Source organism: Apiospora phragmitis, assembly GCF_038363925.1.
Source record: "Apiospora phragmitis strain CBS 135458 chromosome Unknown utg000006l:1.0-5683423.0:1.0-5690449.0, whole genome shotgun sequence".
Taxonomy (NCBI): Eukaryota; Fungi; Ascomycota; class Sordariomycetes; order Amphisphaeriales; family Apiosporaceae; genus Apiospora; species Apiospora phragmitis.
In genome coordinates, this window is record NW_027117404.1 from 1,028,484 (window position 1) to 1,055,206 (window position 26,723).

The window sequence follows — 26,723 nt, forward strand, 5'->3', positions numbered from 1 at the left end:
ATCAGTTGGTTCGTCATGGAGTTGTAGGTAGCAGAACAATCTATTCTCGTGCTTGTCTGCTGTTTATTCCGAATGGTCTTTCTACCTGTTCTAGTGTGCTGCACGGCTGTGTGATGGCATGGCCTTGCTCTACGTGCGCCGATCTAATCCGAAACCTGTCCGTGATCTCTGTCTATCTATGCCGATGTCTAATCCGTGCCCCTTATAATCGTTCTAATCCAGTACCCAACCCATTTAGCAACCTATTCTAAGTATATTAATTTCGCAGCTCCCCAAATCTCGCACTATCCCGTCCCTCCAGCAGTTCGCGGATCTTGCCCAACTCAAGAACGATATCATCAAGGACAGGTCGGTTCGAGACTTCCTTTACCGCGCAACGGTTATGTACCCGCTCCAGAAGCACCGCAGCGTCGAGTTCGGCCGCAGAAAATGACAGACTCGGCCTCACCAACGTCCAGACGTCCTCGACCAGGTGCGCCAGGGCGAGGACCTCGAGGCGCTCGTGGGCCCGGCGCTCGGCCGCCGCGGCCGTGTAGATGGACGCGGCGCCGAGGTCGCCGAGGATCGCGTGCCCGGCGTCGTCGTACAGGATGTTGTGGGCGTACAGGTCGCCGTGCGCGACGCCCTTGGCGTGCAGGTGGCGGGCGGCCGACGCGATGCCGTGGAGGATGCCGACGCCCTGGGCCATGGTGAGCGAGGCCCCCGGCGCGAAGCAGTCGCGCGTGCAGCTGTCCAGAGAGGGGGGCAGACCCAGGGTTCGGTAGGTGGACGGGATCAGCTCCATCACGAGACCCTTCTTGTCGGGGCCGTCCGGGTGGTCGATGATCCTCCCCTGGGTGTCAATTAAGTTGGGATGGCAGGCCGCCCGCATGCAGGCGCGCATCTCGTCCAGGGGTGTGCCATCGCTGGTCACGGAGCCCTTGAAGATCTTGACCGCGGCGTCCTGGGCCGTACCGTTCGGAAGTGTGAAGGTGCCCTTGGAGATGATGCCCGACGCACCTTCGCCCAGCAGAGAATGCATGCTCAGCGAAAACCAAGGTATCTTAAGAAGCCCCTCCTCTTCCTCCTTGTCGCCCTTTTCCACAACCTGGGGCATTTCGGAGTCTGCCAACTCGGCGCCAGTGCATGGGTTCCCAGCAATGGACAGAAAGGCCAGCTCAGGCATCTCGTACAGCCAGCCGGGCAGCTCCCGGATCCGATTCGCGCTCAGCCGCAGCAAGCCCAGTTTCCTGCAGTTCTTCATCTCCTCCGGGAGACCGGTGAGCCGATTGCCGGACAGCATGCACTTCTGCAGGCGCGCGCACTTGCCGATGCTGCGCGGGAGGGCCTCGATCTCGTTCCCCGTCAGGATCAGCCAGCGCAGGCGCGGCGGAAACGCGTCCTCGGGCACGCTGCGCATGCCGTTGCCCCGGAACGCTACCATCTCAAGGGCCGGGCATTGCGCGAGCACGGCGGGGAAGACGGCGAAGTTACAGGCGGAGAGGAAGAGCACCTTCAGCGCGGTGAACTGGGAGAACTCGGCGGGGAGCGAGGACAGCCCCGTGCCGGAGAGGTCCAACTGGACTAGGGAGGCCGCGTGTTGGAGGAGCTCCTTGGGGAAGCTAGTGAGCGGCTCTGTGATTTTCAGCTTCGTCACAGGCTCGGAAGCGATTGCTGCGCCATTGTGAGAGCTCATGGTCGCGGGCAGTCTTGATATCACTGGCCGGGGTGAAACAAAGGGGTGTGGTGCCTCCACCGATATAAAGATCTGGCCTTAACGAAAGTAGCACGAGTTGGAGTCAACAGCGTGATAGAAATGTTCAAAGAAAGTGAGTCTAGATAGGGCAAGGAAATTTATCAATCTGAGTGTTGTTTATTGAACTGGGAAAAGAATGTACAGAAATGTTATGCAGCTGACAAGGGAGGTTCTATTGATAGTCAGAGTACCTAAGTCAGCCACCAAGGGAAGCTAGAACCGACTTTCCCCCCAGACGCCAAACTGACAAGAAATCCCACCACAGCCGAGCTGCCAGCACATTTTGGATAATGAGAACAATCAACAATCGGGTTCTATTTAATTGTGAAGCGCTCAGTGATCAATTCCAGGAAACATTATCTGCGTGCGTTCTTCACGAACTTACTACATGCAATCAACCAAATCATATTGACTGATAGGACCCAACAACCTTGGAAGTCCAGCATCGGCCAGTAAGATCGGCCAAGTCAATCTCGAGTGGGCCCCTGCTCCTTATCGAACTTAGCGGATCCCGATAGGTACCCATCGCTTGCTCATCGCATCCATCGTGTCTCAGTCGAAGCTTGTTATTCAGAAATCTGACAACCGACTTTGCGACCAGCGCCCTGGAATCACCCTCGTGTCGTCCACGCACCCACGCTTACATCAGAACCTACGGGATAATATTTTCGTGGCAACGACAGCCAACATGTCTTCTCCAACGCGCCCGGAAAAGCGCCGTTCCTCAATCGACTCGGACAGCAGTCTCGATGAACCCTTAAGCAAGCGACAGCGTACGACAATTGTCAAGCCGCCCACGCCCACACCCCCTCCGAGGCCTTCAGCCGGCTATTCGGACATGTCGAGCTTTGCGCTGCAGTATGGATTAAACGAGCGACCACATGCCGACAGTATGGGACGCGATGGACTACGAAGATCGATAGCACTTGCGTTGGAGCACGTAGGTTTCGACGCGGCCACCCCCGAGGCCTTGGAGAGTTTCGCGAATAGCGCCGAGACTTGTACGTCTTACCAGGGAACTGATACAGCCCCAGCAGTACTAACACTATTTGCACTAGACCTCACGAGCTTCATCGGGGATCTCAAATTGTATGCCGAAGCCTCGCGAAGGCATGACCCAACGCCGGCAGATTTCGAGAAAGTTTTACGGGGACACAACCTTGGGATGTCCTATTTGCAACCGCATCTGGTGAACCCAGTTCTTAAAAAGAAGAAGGACAGACTGAATGCTCAGTTCTACGATCCTACACCTACTTCAAAAGAGACCGATTACTTCAAGATCCGGTCGACAGAGTTTCTAGGCCCCGAGCTCAATGGCGACGAAGAAAGGCAGGAGAAGCGCTGGATTCCCCAAACGTTGCCCAGTTTTCCCCCAAAGCACACCTACCGCTACACAGAGGCCGAGCCTACGGTACCCGACCCAGAGAAGAAGCGGACACAGGCAGCAATAGAAGCACGCAAGAGCGAGGAGGCATTGCGGGTCATGGAACGAGCCTCCAAACAAAGCATCCACAAGGACATAGCAGAAAAGGCCAGGCGACACAAGTTCAGCAGAGAACGTCATGAGAATTGGGAGGCACTTATGAAAGCCGTTCTTCCAGGGAGCGGTACAGGGACAGGAACGCAAGAAGTCGCGGACCACAGCATCGTGGTGGACTACAATGCATCCTTCATGCGCAGAGAGGTGCCGAAAGTGAGCAGCAGAGGTCCGCTTGACACCTTGACAAGCAGGGGCTAATGTTGTGTGTGATGCATAGGAGTCTCGGGCGAAGAAGATCTAACTTCGTGAATCGCGCGAATACCGAAGAGCTAGGGGGCTGCGAGGAGGACCCTTTTGCGTTGGGGCAAAGAATTTGGACGATCTGGCTGGCTGGCGCTTGGGTGTATCATTGGTACAGGCATCGCATCGTTTGGCGCAGCATGGCATTGGAGTACAGGATACAGCATGATTTTTCCCTTCGAGATACCCCCTCACCAGCACTGTATATAACTAGCATCATAGCTGGACAGCGCGTTGTATTTCGGCGATACAGAGGAGCTGTATCGAAGGTTGACATACAGCTGCAAATGCAAGCGGGTGACAAGACTGAATCGATGAACTTGGAAAAATCTTGCAATTGATCCCCCTAGTGCATGTAAGGTCAAAGAGGATTAAGATGGTATGTGATACAAATTAGGAACAAAATAGTGCGGAATTGGAAGAAAATTATTTATGTATGATAATCAATTCAATTGAATGCTTGCGATATCCCAACCCTAGGTAAGGTAGACAATCTGATGGTGTAGGATATGATGCGAATAAGTGGATGAGCGAGTAGCTTCTAATTGGGATGGAGATTGAAACATGCTGTCTCTGCTTAGTGGGTAATCAATAGGCTGTTGGCCTGCTAACGTTTTAGAGCTCCCCCATCTCCTAGGTGTCAACCCCCATTGCTCTGATTGGCTGCAGCCCCGCGAGGCTGATAACCGATAGCAAAAACACCCCTGCACGGTTCCGGCCGCTAAGTGGATTTCCTTGACCCTAACCGAATCATTGTGCATCCCACACAAATTTTCCCGTTTTTTTGGCAGCGCTGCAATAGCAAAGCCAACCTGCAGAGGATATCGAGCAAAGGAACAAGTTCGGCTCAAGCCCAGCGAAGAAAAAGAAGTCCATTTACTCACTTCACCTTTACCCTTCTTCTCTCTCACCCCCCTCCCAATCTCAGGTCCCCAATTCTCGACCAGACTTGCAGCAGAAGTGACCATGGCTGAGCAGCTGATTCTCAAGGGTACCCTCGAGGGCCACGTAAGTTTGACGATGCCACAAAATCCCACGATGCGATGCGGCAGCTTGCTCGGCTCCTGCGCCATGGACTCGACTGGACGCATCGCAGGCAGCGTTGCCGAACCATCATACTAACCATTTGGTTGTACAGAATGGCTGGGTCACCAGCTTGGCTACCTCCATGGAGAAGTACGAACACCCTCCCCGAAAAAAAAACAAATTGCCCAGTACGCCGAGGAAAGAACATATTGAAGCTAACTGGCACTCGTTCTGAACAGCCCCAACATGCTCCTGTCTGCCTCGCGCGACAAGACTCTGATCATCTGGAACCTCACCCGTGACGAGTCGCAGTACGGTTACCCCAAGCGATCTCTCCACGGTCACTCCCACATCGTCTCCGACTGTGTACGTTAAAATTCTACTCTCCGCCGTCAATGGGTGACACTCAGGTGTGCCATTGGAAGGGCTTTGCAGCATTGGGGCTTTGGCTGGGAACATGGAGCTGACGGGACATTCTTTGCGGTTTACAGGTTATCTCTTCCGATGGTGCTTACGCTCTGTCTGCCTCTTGGGACAAGACCCTCCGTCTTTGGGAGCTCGCTACCGGCACCACCACCCGCCGATTTGTTGGCCACACCAACGACGTTCTCTCCGTCTCTTTCTCGGCCGACAACCGCCAGATCGTCTCTGGTTCGCGCGACCGCACCATCAAGCTGTGGAACACCCTGGGTGACTGCAAGTACACCATCACCGACAAGGGCCACACCGAGTGGGTTTCTTGCGTCCGCTTCTCTCCAACCCCCAGAACCCGGTTATCGTCTCCTCCAGCTGGGACAAGCTTGTCAAGGTACGTTTGCGCTCCCCCCGACTGTGCCACCCAGGCCATCCCCTCTGCCTTTTTGACATGATGTTTTGCAAAATGTATTTGCTACTTCAGAGCTTGCTTCGGCTTGCCATGAGACAATCTTTCACCATTGCCCTGATCAAACACACCACTTTCACATTTTATTAAGTTTCGAGACCGAAAGTAGCCTCGAGCAGCCTCGCTAACTTGACTTCAAGGTCTGGGAACTCTCCACCTGCAAGCTGCAGACCGACCACATCGGCCACACCGGCTACATCAACACCGTCACCATCTCCCCCGATGGTTCCCTGTGTGCCTCCGGTGGCAAGGACGGTACCACTATGCTGTGGGATCTTAACGAGTCCAAGCACCTGTACTCGCTCAACGCCGGTGACGAGATCCACGCCCTCGTCTTCTCGCCCAACCGCTACTGGCTCTGCGCTGCCACCGCCAGCAGCATCATCATCTTCGACCTCGAGAAGAAGAGCAAGGTTGACGAGCTCAAGCCCGAGTTCCCCTCGGTCGGCAAGAAGAGCCGTGAGCCCGAGTGTGTGTCGCTGGCCTGGTCCGCTGATGGCCAGACTCTGTTCGCTGGTTACACCGACAACATCATCCGCGCCTGGGGTGTCATGTCCCGGGCATAGTAATGTCCTGGTTTGATTCGACGGGTTATGGGGAGAGATGCGTTTTGTCATGGTCATTGACTGGGCGTCAGGGATGGGCTTGTCATTTGGTCTTCGTTACTGGGAAAATGGCAACTTTCACATATGCAATGCGACAGACGATCGGGGAAAAGATACGCTGTTAAGCAGACGAAGCTGTGTTGTTATTTGCTTGCTACTGTCATGAATTACGTGATCATTGCATCAGGAGAGACTCATCGAGCTTCAGCTTCGCCCCAAGAAGAACAAAAAAAATCGCAAATCTTATCGTGTTGTTTGCTTGTACGTGTGTGAATGTAGGGATTTGCATGAAGCTGTCCCCAGACAACAAGGAGGTCACCCTAGATGTGATGTTAACTCGTTTGGTCTGTTTATGCAGCTTCATCGCCTGTCATGTTTCAGCTGCTGTTAAGAAGTAAGGAGTCAGCGCCGCAACCAGATATGCTGTTTTATGACCTCTTATTGCGGTCCATGTTGGTTGTTGGTGGGCTCTACTTTCCCTCGCACAATCATGGACGATGATGCTCCGTAATATGAACAATCAACTCCAATGGTTCCAAGAGGCGAGAATCTAATCTGTTGTTTATTTGCGTGTCTTCTGTTCTCTCGGCGATGAGCTGCCAGTATCTGACTGTGTTCGTGTTATACCTACACTCCCAGTCCAGGGGTATTGACGTCGTCACCATGGGTCTTATTCAGCTCATGGACGGTTCATCCATGTGGCTGCTAACAACAGTCGGTGTCGCCTGTAGCGTTTGTAGATATCATTCGATTTTATTTGTAGGTTATACGACCGACTGAACAATACTATCGCCGCGTGCTTCGTTCTGACTAACTTGCTTGCCAGCTGGCCGCGTACAGATTACGAGGTTTTGAGTTCAAGCTTGCCTGGGTGTGATGATGGTGGGGGCTGCTTGCCCAAACTGAATTGATGAAAGATGACTTTTGCATTCCGCAAGGCCGCCGCCGTCGCAGTCTACCATCACAGTGGCTTGTTGCGGATTAATTGTAGCTGGCTGGCTGCTGCAGGGCTAATGCCGACTCGATGTTGCCGATCAACTAGGGTAGGGTCAAGCTGAATTCATCCGCCATACCGTTCGACGACCGGGTATATTGGCCCGATGCGTACCTTGCCCTCCCCCGTCATTCCGAGAGGTCTATTTAAGGAACCGTCTCTCTTTCTTCTTCTTATGCTGGATCTCACCAAGCCTTTCGGATATCTTTACCTACTTACCTCACTGTCGCTACCAAATCCGTAAACCTCCGCTGTCGAAGCAACAAAGAACACTCTCAGAGCGAGAGAAAGCGCACGCAAACTGCTTACTACGACGCCACCGGTAGCCCAGCCATTCCCCCTCCTCCTCCTCCTCCTCCTCCTCCTCCTCCTCACCAAGCCAAATAAACACACACACACACGAGAGAGAGAGATGCGCGCCACCCAGGCCCTCGCGGCCCTCTTCGTCCTCGCCGCCACCGCGGCGGCGCAGTTCCCGACCTGCGACCCGGACTGCAAGAGCTGCGGCCTCGGCTGCAGCGAGGGCTGCGACGCGCCGCTCGCGGCCGCCGACTGCCAGGACTGCCTCTACTGCCGGCGCGAGAGCAGCGCGTGCGGCTACCTCCAGCTCGGCGGGCTGGACCCCTCCCCGCACTGCCAGACGTGCTACAGCAGCTGCCACTGCCGCCTCGCCGCGTTCTGTTATGATGATTTGCCGCCCGTGACAACGACGACGGCGGGGACGGCGCCGCCGTCCGCGGCGTCTATGAAGCCGCTGGTGGCGGGTGGGAACGATTTGTTTGGGAGGAGGTTCGATGGGCGGGCGCGGGCTTGAATCAGGGCTCAGGCTCTGGTTGGATGGCTGGCTGGATGTGCGAGTGAGATGGCTGGTGGAGGGAAATTATTATGCCTCGTATCGTAAGCATCGGTGACGGGGTGTGGGTGGATGCTGCTGGGCATGCATGTCTCATTCAGCATGTATTCTTCCTATTCGCGGACTGCCCCGATGCGCCCAGCAGTCTACTCTACGACCTACTTTCTCCATTGGTGTGCAAAGTTAACGAAGTAAATTAATATAAAAGTCCGATGGAAGACAGTCTTCCATTGAGAGGCGTGTAGCTGGAGTCATAGCTGGGTTGGCTGGTCAACTGGGACAGTAATAAGCGTTAGCAGCCCAGTACAAGACCTACTCAGTAACAATCAGGCAGCAATAAAGAAAAGCACTGGCCAGTGGAGTTGGGCTTCCTCATGCATCGGCAGTCCATGGATTTAAGCCTAAAGTTCGGGTCGATCCATGTCTTGTCGTTGTGTCCTATTGAAGCGATGTTTTCAAGCGGTTGAAAATTCAATGCAACTACAACCCTATCCAAAAGGGGGGTAACCCGGCACAGCGGATTTCGGTAGAGAGTGGCCAGCGTCGACGAATCACCTCGCTCCTCTGGAAACTATTTTGTCGCCATTTCCCACAGCACATCATCATAAATTGGCACTGTTGAGATCTCCCCAGCGAAGCCGTCACAGATCCTCTCGGTTCCAAGGATGAGTACCTCGATCGCTCTCTTGCGCATCGCGCCCCTGGTGCTGAGCACGTGTGTTCTCCGATTCTCCATGGACAAACTGCTCTTCCTCTGGATCTTCCTCCACCCGCGCCTCGCCAAACACACCAACGCTGTCTTGCCGCCGTATCTTGACATCTTCACGACGCGCAAGTCGTACATCTTGTCGGCCTTCTACCCAGTGCTCATCGCCACCGGACTCGCGAACCGGTACCTCACCCAGCTCAGCCCTCAGGCCTCGTCGTCCGCCGCATGGTGGTACGATGGAGGCACCCTACTGGCGCTGTTGCACTTCGCCTTCACGGCTAGGTTGAACAGCAAAGCTCAGGCTATCATAGCCATGACGACAACGTCCAAAATGGAGGACAAGAAGACCACGCCGGATATGCTGGGTTGGCTGTATCTGCATGCCTTCAGATCGGTCTTGGTGGATCTCCCGTGCATGCTCTGTTTCGCGATTGCGGTGATGAGGTGCTTGGTAGAAGTAGATTAGAGATGCAGAGATGCCTCACTGGTAAATACCAGGAGCTTCTTCCTTCTACCGGAGCCCCAGTAACCCATAGTGGCGGCACATAACAGAATCGGTTTGTCCCATATTGTTTCTTTAAGTCGACTTGATTGCATGTATGAAGATAGTCACAGGATTGACTGGTTCGTACGAATATCCAGAGAAAGTACGGCGCAGTCAAAAATACCGGTCTGACTCATCCTTGGCCAAAATAGCGGCTTGGTTGCTTCCTTCAGCAATCGCCCCAAAGCCCAAGTTCCTGCATAACCCGGGGCAGTAAGTTTGCGAGTACCTGTAATGGTTATATGAAGAGCTGAAACAGCGCAATACGAACGGCCAAGCGAAACTCATTACCACCACGATAACCGAGAACCGTCTCAAGTCCCCTACTATGGCTACAGGGGAGAACACCACAAAGGTCCTTGTGACTGGGTTCGGAGTCAGTACCCCTTGATAAGCTGCTTCGTCTACCGGCGTAACTAACATACCCTCAGCCATTCCTGGACATTGCGAAGAACCCATCCTATGAGATTGTCTGCCGCCTCCCGCAGACTCTTTCATCAGGCAACGTCACCATCATCGCCCACCCTGAGCCGATTCCTGCAGCATACCATAAGATCGCAGATGTAGTGCCCAGGCTTATTGTAGAGCACGACCCCGATATAGTTGTCCACATGGGCCTGGCAGTGGAGAGGGACTACTTCGCTGTCGAGCGCAGCGCGCCGAAGGAGGGCTATCATGAGATCCCGGACATCGCGAGGCGTGTATTTACTCGAGCGGAGAACAAGGCTCTGTTTGGAAGGTCAGCTGCGTCTCTGGCTATCGATCTTCCCTTGGAGGAGGTCGTTGACTCGTGGAAGGACTCGGTGGCCCAAGCCAGGTTGAGACTGCCATGCTCTTCTTCTTCTTCTCCTGCCTCAGCGGCGGGTAAGGCTCAAGGGGGTGGAAAGAAAGGCAAGGGCGCAAAGGACACTAAGAAAAAAGAAGAGCAGAAGGAAGTTGACGTCCGCCTGAGCGATGACGTTGGGACATACGACTGCGGATTCATCTACTACTTGAGCCTACTTGAGATGGGTAAGAGGGGCAAGAAGCGAAATACGGTCTTCTTTCATGTCCCGCCTTTGAAAACTGAAGATGAAGTGCAGATCGGGCTTAAGGTTACCGTGTGCCTTGTGCAAGCATTAGCTGATACCGTCACAAAAAAGGGCACTTGAGTCACCCACCGCGTCCCATAACATCTTTATGGTATGTATCTAGGATCATGATCGCGGTATAATAGGGAAGGGCTTAGTATCAAAAGGATTCAGAATTTTAATTAGAGTATGAAATGTTTGACCTGATGCACTTAAACTATAACATACATCTACTGGAAAACTTGTGTGTCTTTATACCCAAGCAATTTTGTACCCGTATAACGTAGCCCGCTTCAATGTCCCAGATAAACATTAGCCTAATGTGTTAATTACTCTGATACAGTAAGGTGCCCAAATATTGATTTGTGGCGATGCCACAAAATTCGGGACATTACCCCTATCATTATTCACGCAGCAACTCCTTGGAGGTAAACCGGGGTAGATGCAATCCAGAAAGATAAAAGAAAAGGCTTCTCAAATGAGGAAGCTTCCGCTCTAAACAGGTTCCAGGTGATTCTCCCCCAAGGCAGGCAACCCTGCAACGAAAAGGAGCAAATACACCACTTCTCTTGCTTGTTACTTGTTTTGGATATTTTCCTATACTCACACTCGATCTTTCCCCTTCATGGCCACCCGTTCTGTCGAGATGTCGCTACCAGCGTTCCTAAACTTCCTATTTGCTATTCGTCCTAGATATCTACCAATTCTCAGTCGCTTTTTCCCCTCCATGGCCATCCGTTTTGTCGAGATGTCGCTGGCAGCGTTCATAAACTTCTCTTGTCTCCCTACCGACGTGCGGAAGCGCATCTAGCTGTTTGCTAGTATCCAGCCCCATACTCATGTCATACTGTGGTATCCCAGCAATGATAGCATGGCCAGGCAGTCCACGCTCTTTTGGCCGGGCGTACTTGATGTCCAAAGCAGGCGGTGCGAGTACGGACTATTACTGGCAAACAAAGAGTCCAGCGCAGTGGTCAGAAAGATCAACAAGGACACCAAGCCGGTATCCAAGCTAGTTCACAACCAGGACTTGTTCATCAACTGGGATCTTGATCTCTTGTATGTTGCTGGTTCGATGTATGCCTTCGACCCCCTGGAAAGTCTAGGCGAGCTCCCCTGCAGCTCCAGCATTCAGAACCTCGCCTTGTCCATTGTCGGCCATACTTGACCATACGACTTGGGTATTTTCCCATGGAGATGGTTCAAAAACAAGTCCCCTCAACAGCAGAACATACCAGAGCAGGCAATCGTGGAATGGAGAAATGCTAAAACAGCCTTGAGCCGCATGACCGGATTGAGAACGCTCAAGCTAGTCGCTACCTCCGTTTTCAGCAGAGACTTCGATCCGGCCCCGAAGCACCCGAAGAATGCTCTATTACGCCAGATGACTTCTTATGCCAGGCACTGGTCGCCACTGAATGCCTCACCTGTGGGATATAACCGCAAGGAGTTGCGAGCCTTGGCCTCTCACCTTCCACGCGACACCCACGGCTTCATAAATATTCGCTTGCTCGGCCCTTCCTTGCGATACGGCATCCGGCCATTACACGACAATAACCAGTTCACCAAAGGACGTGACTTGAACGACTACTGCCGCGAGCTCTGTAATTTGATCCAATACATCAGATACAGGGAAAACCATGCTGCCTGGGGCACGTTGGAGGTTGGCCTTGCTGTGGATCTGGACTCCAACTTCAATAGAAGCGATTTTCCGGACTACTATCGTCGGGTTGGGATGCGAGTTTCGTCGAGAGAGTGGTACAAGGGCCCTGAAAAGTTCGCGAACCGAAACTAGATACTGCATGGAATTTGTGTTGCTGATGGTGTGACACAGCTTGGAGTATCTTCTCCTGTATCTGGGCAGGGGGTTCCGGTCTCACTCGCCGACCTGTAATAAACGTGGACCGCATATAACACTGCGACCTGGTGACAAGCTAACCCTCTGCCTCGACGAGCTTTGTGCAACCATAGTGTTGTAAATGATCAACATTTGCTCATAGATGGCAGACAACTACCAAAGTTATCCACATGCCAAGATCGATCTAGATGGTTTCCATATGGTCACCAATATATTAATATCACGTACTAAGATGGAATCAGCCCAATAATTCCACATCACTGCTTTTATTCATCAGTGACTCACATCCACTTGCATTTAGGGGCCTGTAGTCTCGCTTGTCTGATTGGTCATGTTTTCGGCGTAAGCTCCTCGCCGGGAATACGGGCCCCTCTAACCCCCGGAATTGGTGGATGTGACTCACGCTGTAGGATAGACTCACCGGATGCAACATCCTACTTACTTAAACAACCACTCATGTAAAGCGAGTACATGTTTTCTCTCGTGCACTTACACTCGATTACAATCCCCTCCTACCTCGAGCTCCAGGTCATATTTCTGTTCATCATGGCTACAAATGCCGGATACGCGCACGAGGATGCCTTCGACGAGGGGTTCTCCAAGTCGACCAAATCCACAACCTGCACTATGAACAGTACGGGCCGCGAGATGGCAAGCCAGGTAAGGTTCATGTCCCTCTTCCACATTTCCCCCCAGTTCAACGAGCGGGGAACTAAATGTCGTCATAGTGATCTTCCTCCATGGGGGCCCGGGTGCCGGCACGTCAAAGGCAAACACGGCCTTCTTCAATCCCGCCGTCTACCGAGTCGTGCTGCTCGATCAGAGAGGCGCCGGGAAATCCACACCATGTGCCGAGCTCCGCGAGAACACCACCCAACACCTCGTCGCCGACATCGAGACCCTGCGCAAGCACCTCGGCATTCCCAAGTGGCACATGGTCTTCGGCGGCTCCTGGGGCTCGACGCTCAGCCTCGCCTACGCCCAAACCCACCCGGACATGGTCGGCTCGCTCGTGCTGCGCGGCATCTTCCTCGGCTCACGCCAGGAGGGGGAGTGGGCCGAGATGGCGGGCGCCGCCTTCTACCCGGACGTGCAGGGCGCCTTCCTCGACTACCTGTCGACGGCCGAGGAGCGCGCCGAACCGGACCGGGCCTTCCACCGACTCGCGACGACGGGCGACGACCGCGGGGCACGGCTCGCGGCCGCCCGCGCCTGGAACAAGCGCGAGATGTCCATGAGCGCGGCCAAGCCGGGCCCCGAGGCGCTCGCGCTGCTCGAGAACGAGGACTGGGTCATGTCGCACGCGTGCCTGGAGCTGCACTACTTCGCCAACAGCTGCTTCCTCGAGCCGCTCCAGTTCCTCCGGCCCGAGAATATCGCCCGGATCCGCCACATCCCCTCCAGTCTCGTGCAGGGCCGGCTCGACCTCTTGTGCCCGCCGAAATGGGCCTGGAAGCTGCACGAGGCGCTCCCGCAGTCGAAGCTTTACATCATCAATGGCGCGGGACACAGCGCCATGGAGCCGGATACTTTCAAGCAGCTGGTGGCGGTCTGCGATGAGTATGCTAAGCTAGAATGAGGACGGGCGTACGAGAGGCAGTACTAGGAGGCGGAGGGCGACTCGTGCGGGCAAAGTGTGTAACACATTGGGGGAAGACCCCCACGACCCCAACCCCCCGGTGTAACTGAGTTGACGTGTTAGCAGATGATGCAGTGTAATGACTAGCCATCTTCTTGCCCATAATGGGCAACCGGAAAACCTGTAACCAGACGCCGAACGTCGGATCTCTGACAAGGGTATTCTGGGTGTTATTACAGATAAGGATTCAGCTATGCGAGAAGATGTGTTAGCAAGCTTGTCCATGTAGCATTTGTTTCCTTCCTAGGACAACCCAATCAAAATTTGACGTCTAAGAGTCGGTATGCACCGATCCGACACCTGAATACATCATTCGTCCCGAGGTAATCAATATCCTACTACAGGATGTGTCATCCGAAGATAACGCATCTGAGCTGCTGATAAGCCATGTCAACTCCAATATTGGACTCCAACCGCGGTACCCCGCTTATCCACCGGCTGAGACACTCGAGGCGGGTGCCATTGACTATAAATGTCGTCCCATCTTAAGGTTCGGGTTTATAACTCACCAAGGTTGGACTATTCGAAAGCGTATAGGAGGCACATGAACTAAAACTGAAAACATGGGTAGCAATGGTGATACAGCGTGGCAAGAACTGGCCGCTGCAAAGCGCGGAGCCATCCTCAACTCCATCCCGGTAAAGTGGCGTCTGGACAAGATTCCCACCGTAGACGAGCAGCGCAATGTGACAGGGGCCTATATTGAACAGTTCCTGTTGCCAAAGGAAGTTGAGATTACCAAAGCTGATGCCGTGGGCATAGTCGAGAAGGCGGCATCCGGCGCATGGAGCGCCGTCGAAATCGCCGAAGCGTTCTGTCACCGCGCCTCACTGAGCCACCAACTGGTATGTGCGCTAGTGACATGTCACAGGGAAGAACTATATCGCTTACCTACGTTGCTAGGTTAATTGTCTCCACGAGACGTTCTTCGATGCCGCTCTGGCAGACGCCAAGGAACTCGACGACTGGTTTGCTGAACATGGCAAGCCCAAAGGTCCCCTGCACGGACTGCCCGTGAGTCTGAAGGACCAATTCCATGTCAAGGGCGTAGACACGACCATGGGGTATGTGGGCTGGATAGACACTTTCCAGGGCCAGAAGGGGGACCCGCGCAGCAAGACGTTCGAGAGCGAGATGGTGCGCGAGCTGCGCCAGCTCGGGGCGGTGCTATACTGCAAGACCGCCGTGCCGCACACCCTCATGTGCGGTGAGACGGTCAACAACATCATCGAATACACGTGGAACCCCAAGAACCGCCACCTGTCGTGCGGCGGCAGCTCCGGCGGTGAGGGGGCGTTAATTGCCCTCGGCGGGTCGCCGGGCGGCTTTGGCACCGATATCGGTGGTTCGATCCGCATTCCGTCTGCGTTCAACGGCCTCTTCGGATTGCGGCCGACATCAGGCCGGCTGCCGTACGAGGGCATGGCGAACTCGATGGACGGGCAGAACTCGGTGCTCAGCGTTGTCGGCCCGCTAGCCTCCTCTGCGGGCGGCGTCAAGCTTCTCACGAAGGCGATTCTGTCCGCCGAGCCTTGGCTCCACGATCCGCTCGTGGCCGAGATACCGTGGCGCGGGGACCTCGAAGTAAAGACCAAAGACTTGATCGCCTCTTCGAAGCTCAGCGTGGGATTCCTCGACCACGACGGCGCCGTGGCGCCGCACCCGCCGCTCAAGCGCGCCCTGGGCCTGCTTAGGGACGCCGTCGCGCGGTCCGGCAACCAAGTGTTCGACTGGCAGCCGCCGGCGTCGTCCCACCCGACCATCAACGAACTCGTGAGCAAGACGTGGATCTACGATGGCGGCGCCGACGTGCGCCAAGACTTCGCGCGCTCGGGCGAGCCGTGGGCGCCGCAGATCCTCGACGTCTGGCAGGAGCGGCCGCAGGCCGACGCCGCTTCCATCGCCGCGACCAACCGCGGCTTGCGGGCGTGCCGCAAGGCGTACCTGGACTACTGGAACGGCACCGCGGCCGACGTCTTCGTGGCACCGTGCGCGCCCTTCCCCGCCGCGCGGCCGGGGCGGTTCGACTACATCGGCTACAGCAGCTTCGTCAACGGGCTGGACCTGCCGAGCGTCGTGGTGCCGGTCACGACGGTCGAAAAGGGTGTCGATGTGGTCGACGCGAGCTACCAGCCGGTCAGTGAGTTGGACAAGAAGATACAGAGCGATTGTAAGTCTCCCCGACCCCGAACGGACCTTGGGTGTCAACAAATTTCTCGATCCTTTTCGCAATGGCTCAGAACTGACTGACGATCGAACTCCACAGATGACCCGGAGATCTATGATGGTGCACCGGTCTCATTGCAGATCATCGGCCGAAGATATCAAGAGGAAAAATTGCTTGCCATTGCTGAATGGCTTGAAGGAGAGCTTAATAAAGAGTTACTCACGTCATGAGGACCATGGCTTTGGATGCATGCAAGGGAGATGTAATCCATTGGGCAAATAAATAAACTTTTTATTCCTATCACTTGAAGATAAGGACTATTTCCCAGACGTATTCCATAATAGACTCGAGCGCGATGTAAAGAAGTACATGGTAAAATTGATATTATATTTTTGTATTCTTTCCGGGGAAATGCTGGACTCTGGACTGGCAGTCACTGAACTCAGAATTACAGGGCAGTTTTATGGGCCTGCGCTCTCCCGCTGAGGACCACTGACAGTTAGTGCTGTACAGCAATGTGGTGCTGAAGGAGGGGCACACTGTCAAAAGGTGATTCAGACAACTTCCGATTAATGTGCCATGGGCATGATCCCTAATGAATGCAACATTTACGACCTTGTTGATCTAAAGACATTCTAGTAAAGAAAGTAAAGAGGAAAAAAAAAAAAAGGAAAAAAAGGAAAAAAGTTGAAAATTAGCGACATCCGCAGGATTTGAACCTACGCGACCGAAGTCATGAGATGGCTGAACCTCACACTGAGGATTCAAGTCTCACCCATTAACCACTCTGGCAGGATGTCGGGAATTTGTTGCAGAAGAGACTTGTTATTGGACACTAAGATACTGGTAGCTTTAGTGCACTATGTGTAGCATTTACTTGGTGCATCTACTTGCTCAATCTGTCTGCTGCTGCCTCTCCTAGCGATCCACTTCTCATCCAAGTGACTCAACCCTCTCAACCTCGACCCAATCGCACATCCACCCTTGTAGCACCATAATGCTTAAGAAACCGCCCCCAAACAGGATCTGAACCTTTGCCATCCTGCTTCGACTTCTCCCCCATCGCGATCGGCCAAAGCACCCGACCGGCGCCGTCCTCCCAGCCAAGCGGCCTCTCCCCGCCGTGGGCATGCTCGAACTCGGGCGCCGCGCTCATGTAGCCCGGGTCGACCGTGTTCATCGCGACGCGCCCCATCCGCCAGGCCTGGTTCGCCTCGGTTTCCGTGATCATGTTGAGGCCCGCCTTGGACATGTTGGTGTGCACGTGCTTGCCGTTCTTGGACGGGCTCTTGATAGACTTCTCGAAGATGCCCTCGCGCGACGACACGTTCACGATGTAGGCCGCGGGCACCGCCGCGCCCGGCGGCTGCTGCCGTATCAGGGGCATCAGCTCGCGGATGAGGATCAGCGGGACGAACGTGTTGACGCTGTGCGCGGAGATGACGTCTTCGTAAGGTATGTCGGCCAGAGACTGCACCCACGACGATGGACCATCTTCACCCTCGGCGACTGTTGCTTGGCTTTCTAAAGCGTTCGGATCAATCTCTATAATGCCCTTGGTTTCGTGACTGCTGAGTTCTGTTGGTCCAATGCTGGCGGATCCAATTAGGCGTTGGTCAGCAACGCCACGTATTCTAGGCTCATACGAGTGGGCTATGAGCATCGGCTTGTCAGCTGCTTGGCCTTTCAGCGCCTTTTCTCTGGACACGGCTTTCTGCTCCTTTCCCACACTGTCGGTGAGTGTCTGGGCCGCATTGTTGACGAGTATGTGCAACACTCCCCCAATTGTCCAACGAGGTTTCGTACTTGCTCGACCAATTGGAACGCATCACCAGCCGATCTGAAGTCGGCACCGATGATTCTGAGGCGGTCTTTCCAGACGGAGGAGTCGCTCTCATTCTCGTATCGAGTAACCGCATCTTCCGGATACCGTGTCGAAACGATGACCGTAGCGCCGCATCGGAGCAATCGGAGGGCAGTGTGGAAGCCCAAGTTGATGCGGCCGCCAGTGACAAGAGCAACTTTTCCGCAGAGCTCTAAGTTGGGCGGAAGAGAAACGGCTGACTCGGCGATATTGAAATCTCCGCAAGGTACACACATGCGTGGGAATACCTTGTGGGCTTTTCTGAGCCATATTCGGCACACATAGCAATAGTGTGAAGGCCCAGCGGCCCGTCCTGGTTTGGAAGCGGCGTAGTCGCGCAATGCCTCCCAGGTTCCTTCTGCCGAAAGATCTGCCGTTGGCTCGTCTACCACAGGACGAGACGTGTGACCACGGGACGCTCGGTAGGATACACATTCGGTTGGAGATCTCTGGATGGCCGCTTTGGCTTTCTTCACCGTATCTTGGTACATAAGTTCCCGCACAGATCTATCGACCCCTGGAAGTAAGCATGCCGCTATATCCCGTGCGCGTTCTGCGGGGATTCGTGGTAGATAGAGCGCCAAGAGCGACGGGAGCTGGTCCAAGTCACCGCTGCTCAATGAAGAGTCAAGTCGAAGCTGTTGGGCAATGACTTCGGCCGACTCTCCAGCGATGTAAGTCTCATAGTCCTCCTTAGTGAGGAGTGCCGCATAATCAAGCAGAGAGGTAGCCCCAGACGATTGTATACTCTTCCCGGTACTCAAAGGTTTGGCTCCCTCATAGGCCCAGTCAGCTGGAGTCTTTAAGCTCTCATGTACTAGCTCTGGGGCTTTGCCTTTGATCCAGCTAACACATCGAAGAAGGGCCTCGAGCCAATCCAGCTCTGTGTAGCAATGTGGCGATGCCTCTTCCGTCTTTTTCAGATAGCTGACATGCGCAACATTAATCGAAGGCTCCCCCACTTGTCTACATCGAGCATAAGCAGAGATGCCACTATACTGAAGTATATTTGGCAAGCCACTGATGCATTGGCGGAGGTCCGGTAGTAATTCTGGAGGGTACCTCAGGTTTTTCCCACTGCTCTCAGCTCCAGCGGTGCCACCACCCTCGGGTAAAGGATATCGCTCCAATGTCAGGCAGATGAGTCGCAGGGCCCAGTCTGCAGGGACCAGGCCGGGTGCGGGTATCGGAAACGGTACGAGGGGCGACCCCATCTGGGCACGAGTCCGCTGTGTACCTTTCCAGAGTTGCAGATTGGCTTGGTCAGCATGCGCTGTGCGTCGCGGCGCAGACCGCTCAGAACATGCTGCGTAGCTTGCGGAAGTCCTTGGGGAGCGAATGGCTCTTTGAGTTCGGTCCGAAACACCCTCGTGTAGATCAGCTAGGCGAAGAAGCTCTTGAGACTTGGCCTGACCTTGAAGCTTGAGAGCCTGTGCCAAATACGGCAAGAAGCTCTGGGCTTGCTCAGTAGTCCAAACGTGATTCACCACGGCCAAGGCAGAGTCCACCGTGGACTCCTTGAGACCTCATGCACTCCTCCAGCGTCAAGATGTGCATGCTTCCAGGAGTTTCCGCAAACTGAATACGGGTCAGGATGTCTTTAGGAAGAAACCGTGTGATCGACTCGAGCTCCGCTCGACTGTTGAACCAGTCAGTACATCATGCAATCGGTGGAAAATCCGTGCTACTACCACAAACCCCGAAGTCGCCTTTGTCTTCCGGGCATAGGGAGGAGATCGAGGAAGACGGAGAGGAAATCCTCTTGGAGCTGCCTGAGTGATGTCGTCTTGCTTCCACTGTCGATATCAAGATGGTATCGCTTAGCCATGGCGGGTATCCGCATGGCTACCTGTCGACACCAAATCCAAGACAGGAAATTGATCGACCTGAACAGGCGCCGAAACTCCTCGATCTGGTTGGTGCCATTTTGACAGACCAATAGCCATTTCCACTGGAGCGAGTTCTTGATCGCCCAGAGAAGACTCGGGCTGGCGGTTGGGACGAGGGACAGCTATGATCCGACTGTTAGCTAATATTCTCACAAAGCAGTAGTAATAACCAGGAAGAGTAGCAGCTTCCACTCACTTCCAGAACACGATGTAGTTGCTGGTCAGCAATGATGGGAGCAATCAGCTCTGGTGGTAATGGAGATAGTTTCTGTGCTATGGAGCAGATACGGGGGTTGTCGGGTGGCCCATCCATCGTGTCTGGTGAAGGCAGTCAAGAGTCGCACGTAGAGAAATAGTGTAAAGAGTTTGAATTCTGATATACAATGCGATTGAAAGGTACTTTCGATATATGTGTTTCTATTCGGGTGGTTGGTGAGGGTAAGGCGCAATGGTCTAGCGACTAGGCCCATATATGGCTGCACGCCGTCTGCGGCGCAGCCCGACAACGGCGGATAGGTGTGCTTACTACTACATTTATGAACGACGAAGGAACTTCCATTGCTTGCGAAAACATTCCTCCAGGCAGAAGCTCCAAAACTTTCAGACGTACGACAATGATTGATGAGTCACGGCTACACCTTACCGGTGACTCTTTATGCTGCGTATTATTACCGGTCCCTGGTAAGCAAGGTCGAACTATGTGACAACCTGAGAGTGATGTGCTCTATGCAAGTAAAGTTCGTCGTCGACATCATATTGCAAGGTCGAGAGGAGAGAGAGTGCAGTAAATGTACATATTCATGGGATCCATAGCTTCAATTGCTTGAACTATTCTATAGCCCTGTTCATGTATCAAACGTATATATATGTACAGTGAAAGATCGTGACGGAGTAAGTAGCGTCGGCCTCTAGCCGAACGGGTATCGTGCCCCTTTTTAAGGGACGGAGGAGGAATGAGCGTGCAATGGTTGTAAGAATGCCTGTTCTCTTTTTTTCCATTCAACGGCCTAGCCGTCGGTGAAATATTCTCCCAAACTCCTCTAAACACCGAGAAGGACATTGCTTCTTTTTATTTCATTTTTTTTTTTCCCATTCCGGAAAAATCCATCATCATCGATAGCCATCATTACACGAAGACCAAGGCCATGCCAGCGGCGATGATGAGGCTGCCGCCCCAGGTCTGAAGACGCGAGGCCTCGGCCGTGATGATGCTCTGCGTAGGCGTGGGCCGCGTCACCGTGCCGTTGGCCGGGTTGGTGGTGTTCGTCGCCGCGCCGCCGCTGGCCATGGGGGGTGGTGGGACCACGACCGTGGTGGGTTTGGGCGGTGGCGGCATCATCGGCGCGGCGGACGAGGAGGCCTTTGCGGGCGGCGCGGCGGCAGGCGGCATCATCATCGGCGGGGCCTTGGCCGGTGGGGCTGACGACATGGCGGGCGGCGCCGCTGCCGGGGGTGCCATGCTGGGCATGCTCATCGCGGGCGGAGGCGGGGGCGTCGCCATGCTGGGAGGGTTCTCGGCTGCCGGAGGCGGCATCATGCTAGGCGCGCTCGGCGGCGCCGCGGCTGGGGGCGCCATGCTGGGGTGGCCCTTCGCGGGCGGGGGAGGCGGCATCATGCCCTGAGCCGGCGGGGGAGCTGCGGACGCCGCGGGCGGTGGCATCATGCCGTGGGCCGGCGGCATCATGGGGGTCCCGCACGACGGGGGAGGCGGACAGGCAGGGGCCGGCGGGCACATGGAGGCGGGCGGCGCTGCCATGGGCATGCCTTGGGGGCAGCAAGGGAGTTGCGCAGAGCCTCCGTGCGCTGGCATGGCGGGCATGGCTGGCGGAGATTCGCCGGCTGCCGGTATGTGGCCAGCTGGCATTTTGGGGGCCGATCCGCCTGATTACTCGGAGGTTAGCAGGCAAAGTACTTTCGAAAGGGGCGATGGGATCCAGTTAGATATACTTACAAGAAGGACCGGCACATCCTGCGGCAGGTGCCGCAGGCATTGCTCCCCCATGGCTCGGAGGTGCCATCGCACCACCACCAGCAGGCATTCCTCCGGCAGGCATTCCTCCGGCAGGCGCTGCTCCGCCTGCCATTGGAGGGTCCATGGCGCCACCGCCATCACCTGAGGACTATTAGCCGCTGCAACAAGAAAGATGACCACAAAGATGAACACTTACATCCTCCTCCGCCGCAGGTGCGCTTTGTCGACTTGCTGGATGGCGGAGCGGCAGGAGCCTGTCCGGAGGCCGCACACGGAACACACTGCATAGGAGGTGCGGGCGCACCGGTTGCGCAAGAAGCCACGGCAATGTAGACTGTACTGACGACCATCTGCGGTGCCGGTTGCTGGCCGGCTGGGGGAGCTGCAGCACCGCCACCCGGTGCTGGCATGGCTCCTCCGGCTGGCATGGCTCCTCCTGCTGGCATGGCTCCTCCTGCTGGCATGGCACCGCCGGTGGCCAGAGCTAAGGGCAGTATTTGTGTAAGAGCGAGTAAGTACTTCATTGTGGAATAAGTTGGCGTCGGCCGGGTTAATGTCGAAAAAGGGAGACGAGATAAAAGCTGGCAGTGGGCGTAAGCGAGTGGCTGTGACCTGTTCCTCCGACAGCGAATCCCCCTCGTGCGCACGGCGGTGTATGTGAGATTCGAAACCCGGAAACGACAAGATGCTCGCAAAGGAAAGGAACGAAACTCTCCGTTCGCCGTCCAGGAGGGTCGTCGAAATCTATGAGAGACCTAGGAGATATATATCAAGATAGAGAATGTGTTCACTGCCAGCTAGTGATATTGCACATTAAAAACAAGACAAGAAAGACGGGGAGATGGGCGAAAATGAATGGCAATACAGACATCCGAATTACCGAAAAGCAAAAGGTAGGATCGATTCAGACGCGCAGACGGTTTCCCTTATATGGGAATAGCCGAGTGACGACAGGCTAGCCGAGTCGATCAAGAACGCCAATGGTACGTAGGCTAAGGGTTCGAACGATAAAGATGGGTCGGGAGGAACCTCGTCTGATAGGGCTTCAGGATGTAACACCAGATGCCGAACGTTGCGAAAGGAACCTCGAGGCGCAGCTCACCCAGGCGGCTGCGCTGAGATGCCTTCGACACGTTTCGAACTTCCAAAGGCGGGATTAAAGGGGACCCTGCCATGGCGACAATGCACAGGAGATCATGGGTTCCATGGCCGTTGAACATCCTGCCAGGGGTGGTTGTCGGCGAGTGGAGTGATATCGACGATCTTGGGATCGGTGGTCAGGATTAAGCTTCTTTAGGACTTCGCGCAATGGCGCCCAGATGCAGAGCCGCTCAGCCTCTTCTCGTGGTTACATGGTGGCCCCCCTGCTTGGTTTCAAGGTTATGGGTTGCGTGAGCTATCCTGACAAGGGGCAGGGAAGTAAGAACGAGGGGTCTGGACCGTCTATATTGACCGGGGGGGTAGGTATAGGATGGGGCCCATCTGATACAGATCGATCTCTTCATCGGAGGCTGAGGCAGATGCATTCCCGAACGCCGACAAACGGGTACACAAACCAGAGCAACAAAGGCCGAAGAGAGAAACACCGCATGGATCGAACTTCAAAACTCAATGATTATGATTGATTCGTCCGAGGTGCCTGGCAATGCAATTTCGACGATGAGATTTCCTGATGGTTTGAGATGGTCCAACAAGGATGACCCCTGCCGAACCAACTGAGCTGCTGCGGCCCAATCCGATACGGCACGACTCCACAACTCCGCGACACTCAAGCACTGCCTCCATCGTGAGTTTGATCAATGCACCAACTAACTAATGGGGTGGTATTCACAGCCGATGCTTGGATGCCGACCTTGGATGCTGGACAGATCCTGGATGGCGATGAGCCGTCGAAGCGTCCAGCCAAGCCATCATGAAGCAATCTAGCCCGCGTCATCTTGCCGGACGAGCACAGAATCGAGTAGCCAAGAGCCGCACATGCGCGTATTTAATGTTGGCTGAGCCAAAACCGGAACCAACGAGTCTTTTCCAGTCGCGCCACCTGGAACCACTCTTCTATCAGAATATCAACGATGGACAGGAAACCAAAAAGTTGGTAGAACCACAAGAGACCGCATTACGCGGTCCTGTGAGCCTGAAAACCGTTGCGACTAACCCGGCTTCACCTCCTTCCGAATCAGGTTACATACTAAGTAGTAGTATATCCTCTTGCGTGAAAAAAGCATCCTGAAAAGGTGCCCTTTTTCCACAAGGTTCCAAACAGGAATTCTAGCTGGCGCCTAGGTGCTGAAAGGACCTCGTGCTTCTCTTGACTGCTATGTAGTCATTGTTTCTTCGGATCTTGAGCCGTGTATCACTCCCTTTCTTTGTTTGCACTCAGTGTATAACAATGTCATTGGCTCGAGCTGAGGAACATTCTGGGTATTTTGTAGCAAGTCTAATGTAGACAGATAGTGGTTTTGTGTTAGGGGCTTCTATCCAAACACCAATATTGAGAAAGTCAATATATAAATATATATATATATATATGTATGAAATAGGGTCTTCCATAGGCACAGTAAATATCACGGCCAGCTTTCACGGACGTTGGTAAGTAGAGCATCCAATATGTGCGTAAACTTGGTCGAGTCGACATATACATGCCAACATTCAGACCAGCGAGTCTTGGAAAAGGCCGCCGGTGCTGTCTGTATATTCGAGAACAGCCCCTATGCACAATACTATTGTACACTATTAGGCTACGCCCCAGCTTTCCCCTGAAGGTTGGCAAGCTTTGTAAAGACTGTGTCAATGAAGACTCCAAGGGCAAGGACGAGGACGGGAAAAAAGAGCCCTCTTTGAGACGCCTGGCGATCCTGAATCGTTGGTGCAAGCGGCTCAACCAAGAAGTGGAGTGGAACCCGGTTGGCGCCGTGGACGAGACGCTGTCGTATCGGTTACTGAACCTGGATACTACACTCGAGGGAGCTGAGCTTTGGTCAAGGATCATCGCCACCCTGCCGGGGCCTGTGTTTGGCCTGGAAGAAAAGCTGAGCCTCGCGCACACCTGGCTTCACTTGTCGAAAGACAAATTCCTGGACGAGGATCTTGCGTACACCATCTATACGCAATTCCGTCTAAGGGCAAATGAAAAACCCACAACGGAGAGTTTTGACGGCTTTCAACGCCGTCTAGAAGAGATTGGCAGACTGAAGCAGAGCGAACACTGATGGAGCGATGGGCATCCGAGAAGAGGGGGGATCAACTGCATTCCATTCATATTCACCTTTCATAACAGCTAAGTAGCACTGACTTCCGATTAATAGAGATGATAGATGATTATAACCCCTTGATCATGTTTGTTAGCTTTGCTGGCTTTTCCTTTGTCTGTTATCAGGCTGGTTTCGTATATTGGCATGAATGGGAACGACCGAAAACGTTTATATTAAAGACTAGGCATCCATTCAGCTAATGGCCCAAAGGGCGATCCAGGGAGGCTCATAGACAATATGTCCTGCATATCCAGGATTACAAAAGTATGTTGCAATTGTGGTATTGGCTTCCTGTCCGCTTTTCTTAAGCCTTCTGTACCATCGCGTAATATTCTGTTTCCAACGCACCAACATCTGGATATATCATCACCCTAGGTAAAATGCCTAGCACCAAGAGTAAACAGCGGTTTCTTCCCGGGTCCCGTGACAGCGTCAAATCATGGCGCAAATTGAATCACTATTATGAGGACAACGCGCAGAAAATTATTGAAAAATGGCAGGGCTTGGATTCGCCCCGGCGACGCGGACTACTCAGACGACACTGGCCTAAAAACAAGGCTTCAGATGCGCCCCAAGAAAAGGGCAAGGGCAAGGGGAAAGGGGAAGGGAAAGGGGAAGGGAAAGGGGAAGGGAAAGGGGAAGGGAAAGGGGAAGGGAAAACGGAAGGGAAATGAGAAGGCGGTGGAGAGGCTCTCATCAGGGAAGCGTCCAGACCTCGACAGGATTGCGCCGTGGAGACCTAAAAACGGCAAGGGGCCAACTTCGGAATCAATGAAGCCACCTTCTGCTTCTGATCTGGCTCAGTCAATCGATGGCTGGAAAACCCAATGGAGTTTTGACCGGGAAAAGCTGCTGTTCCCTTACTTGTGAGTACAGTCTTTTCTATGAACGCGGTATGGCGTAGCATAACCTGCTATTATTGAGTATAATAACGTCTCCCGGCTCATGTAAAAAGACACGTTCTCTTTTGCTTGTTCAAAGTCTAGATGCTTACCTCACATCACGGCAGCATCGAACAGACACTCGAATCCAAACGCCTTTTAGAGCTTATCCGCGCTAGAGCAGCCGACCCCCCAACCGCGTTCTCAGAATGGGATGCCCATTCATGGAATATGAAGCTCAAGAGACATTGCGGCCTCACTATCGATGTGAAGGATGGCGCAGAGGCAGAGGTAATACATGAATGGGTCGACCTGGTTAACCCCGTGCTGAGCAACTATGGCGAGGTGAACCATACTCAAGAAGAGGCCGCGGACTGGGTAGGAATGCTCAATCCAAAAGTCGGTATAATCGTAGCGCTGTTAGCGGACTGGAATCTCTCCAATGGCATTATCCCCAAAGAGGACGCGGAGTTGTCCATTGAGGTTCAAGGGTTGTTTATCAGTTTCTACTAGACATATGTAAGGAGCTTGCCTGCGAGGATACGTCCAATAGCAAAGCACCGTCTCAAGATGAAGATGGCGATGAAGAGATGCCGGACGAAGAAGCTTCCCTGGAGATGAGAAAACAGATAAGAGCCTTGGATGCGCCTTGGCGAACCCGGAAGCCCGGGCCCAACGAGGCTCGGTACCCTCAAAGGGTTTTGGAGTATATTGAGAACTGTCAAGCGGGATTTCCAATTATTCTCCCCTACCGAAATCAACTGGGACTTCATAGGCAGACGATACACGACAGGCTGGCTTCTGTGGAAAACGAGCTCCTAGGCATGAGAGAGAGCCCAGGGATCTTCGCCGAAAAGATGAAAGAGTGCCGGGAGCACCACTTGCGCCAAATCAGACAGGTAACTAAGCCACGGCCTGGAATGTCGGACAAGGACAAGAAAATATTAGCTGTACACTTTGGTCGACCCGAGGACGTGACAGATGAGATTAGGAATCAGCAATT

General features: G+C 54.0%; 14 protein-coding genes across 14 annotated transcripts; 11 read left to right on the top strand and 3 right to left on the bottom strand.

Moving 5' to 3' along the window:
* Window positions 1–256: 256 nt before the first annotated feature.
* On the bottom strand, window positions 257–1,675 carry PG994_005612 (uncharacterized protein; the record flags this gene model as incomplete). Its single annotated transcript, XM_066857021.1, has 1 exon — window positions 257–1,675. One exon carries the CDS (start codon window positions 1,673–1,675, stop codon window positions 257–259), a length of 1,419 nt encoding a protein of 472 aa, XP_066716290.1.
* Window positions 1,676–2,423: 748 nt separating this feature from the next.
* On the top strand, window positions 2,424–3,473 carry PG994_005613 (uncharacterized protein; the record flags this gene model as incomplete). The annotated part of the gene is made up of 2 exons (XM_066857022.1): window positions 2,424–2,736; window positions 2,794–3,473. The coding sequence occupies 2 exons, from the start codon at window positions 2,424–2,426 to the stop codon at window positions 3,471–3,473; spliced, it is 993 nt and encodes a 330-aa protein (XP_066716291.1).
* Window positions 3,474–4,409: 936 nt separating this feature from the next.
* PG994_005614 (40S ribosomal protein RACK1) lies at window positions 4,410–5,990 on the top strand (the record flags this gene model as incomplete). The annotated part of the gene is made up of 6 exons (XM_066857023.1): window positions 4,410–4,523; window positions 4,654–4,691; window positions 4,781–4,907; window positions 5,033–5,284; window positions 5,308–5,349; window positions 5,565–5,990. The coding sequence occupies exons 1-6, from the start codon at window positions 4,482–4,484 to the stop codon at window positions 5,988–5,990; spliced, it is 927 nt and encodes a 308-aa protein (XP_066716292.1). The 5' UTR covers window positions 4,410–4,481.
* A 1,445-nt stretch (window positions 5,991–7,435) lies between these two features.
* Window positions 7,436–7,837, top strand: PG994_005615 (uncharacterized protein; the record flags this gene model as incomplete). The annotated part of the gene is made up of 1 exon (XM_066857024.1): window positions 7,436–7,837. One exon carries the CDS (start codon window positions 7,436–7,438, stop codon window positions 7,835–7,837), a length of 402 nt encoding a protein of 133 aa, XP_066716293.1.
* A 704-nt stretch (window positions 7,838–8,541) lies between these two features.
* PG994_005616 (uncharacterized protein) lies at window positions 8,542–10,280 on the top strand (the record flags this gene model as incomplete). Its single annotated transcript, XM_066857025.1, has 3 exons — window positions 8,542–8,950; window positions 9,378–9,505; window positions 9,561–10,280. 3 exons carry the CDS (start codon window positions 8,542–8,544, stop codon window positions 10,278–10,280), a joined length of 1,257 nt encoding a protein of 418 aa, XP_066716294.1.
* A 790-nt stretch (window positions 10,281–11,070) lies between these two features.
* On the top strand, window positions 11,071–11,994 carry PG994_005617 (uncharacterized protein; the record flags this gene model as incomplete). The annotated part of the gene is made up of 2 exons (XM_066857026.1): window positions 11,071–11,258; window positions 11,397–11,994. 2 exons carry the CDS (start codon window positions 11,071–11,073, stop codon window positions 11,992–11,994), a joined length of 786 nt encoding a protein of 261 aa, XP_066716295.1.
* A 609-nt stretch (window positions 11,995–12,603) lies between these two features.
* Window positions 12,604–13,636, top strand: PG994_005618 (uncharacterized protein; the record flags this gene model as incomplete). Its single annotated transcript, XM_066857027.1, has 2 exons — window positions 12,604–12,691; window positions 12,786–13,636. The coding sequence occupies 2 exons, from the start codon at window positions 12,604–12,606 to the stop codon at window positions 13,634–13,636; spliced, it is 939 nt and encodes a 312-aa protein (XP_066716296.1).
* A 623-nt stretch (window positions 13,637–14,259) lies between these two features.
* On the top strand, window positions 14,260–16,093 carry PG994_005619 (uncharacterized protein; the record flags this gene model as incomplete). The annotated part of the gene is made up of 3 exons (XM_066857028.1): window positions 14,260–14,541; window positions 14,600–15,866; window positions 15,963–16,093. 3 exons carry the CDS (start codon window positions 14,260–14,262, stop codon window positions 16,091–16,093), a joined length of 1,680 nt encoding a protein of 559 aa, XP_066716297.1.
* Window positions 16,094–16,818: 725 nt separating this feature from the next.
* PG994_005620 (uncharacterized protein) lies at window positions 16,819–17,963 on the bottom strand (the record flags this gene model as incomplete). The annotated part of the gene is made up of 2 exons (XM_066857029.1): window positions 16,819–17,607; window positions 17,670–17,963. The coding sequence occupies 2 exons, from the start codon at window positions 17,961–17,963 to the stop codon at window positions 16,819–16,821; spliced, it is 1,083 nt and encodes a 360-aa protein (XP_066716298.1).
* Window positions 17,964–20,821: 2,858 nt separating this feature from the next.
* PG994_005621 (uncharacterized protein) lies at window positions 20,822–21,238 on the top strand (the record flags this gene model as incomplete). The annotated part of the gene is made up of 1 exon (XM_066857030.1): window positions 20,822–21,238. One exon carries the CDS (start codon window positions 20,822–20,824, stop codon window positions 21,236–21,238), a length of 417 nt encoding a protein of 138 aa, XP_066716299.1.
* Window positions 21,239–21,277: 39 nt separating this feature from the next.
* Window positions 21,278–21,743, top strand: PG994_005622 (uncharacterized protein; the record flags this gene model as incomplete). Its single annotated transcript, XM_066857031.1, has 2 exons — window positions 21,278–21,524; window positions 21,574–21,743. 2 exons carry the CDS (start codon window positions 21,278–21,280, stop codon window positions 21,741–21,743), a joined length of 417 nt encoding a protein of 138 aa, XP_066716300.1.
* Window positions 21,744–21,996: 253 nt separating this feature from the next.
* Window positions 21,997–22,338, top strand: PG994_005623 (uncharacterized protein; the record flags this gene model as incomplete). Its single annotated transcript, XM_066857032.1, has 2 exons — window positions 21,997–22,089; window positions 22,216–22,338. 2 exons carry the CDS (start codon window positions 21,997–21,999, stop codon window positions 22,336–22,338), a joined length of 216 nt encoding a protein of 71 aa, XP_066716301.1.
* A 242-nt stretch (window positions 22,339–22,580) lies between these two features.
* On the bottom strand, window positions 22,581–22,808 carry PG994_005624 (uncharacterized protein; the record flags this gene model as incomplete). The annotated part of the gene is made up of 1 exon (XM_066857033.1): window positions 22,581–22,808. One exon carries the CDS (start codon window positions 22,806–22,808, stop codon window positions 22,581–22,583), a length of 228 nt encoding a protein of 75 aa, XP_066716302.1.
* Window positions 22,809–24,195: 1,387 nt separating this feature from the next.
* Window positions 24,196–24,797, top strand: PG994_005625 (uncharacterized protein; the record flags this gene model as incomplete). Its single annotated transcript, XM_066857034.1, has 2 exons — window positions 24,196–24,273; window positions 24,351–24,797. 2 exons carry the CDS (start codon window positions 24,196–24,198, stop codon window positions 24,795–24,797), a joined length of 525 nt encoding a protein of 174 aa, XP_066716303.1.
* Between the last annotated feature and the right edge of the window lie 1,926 nt (window positions 24,798–26,723).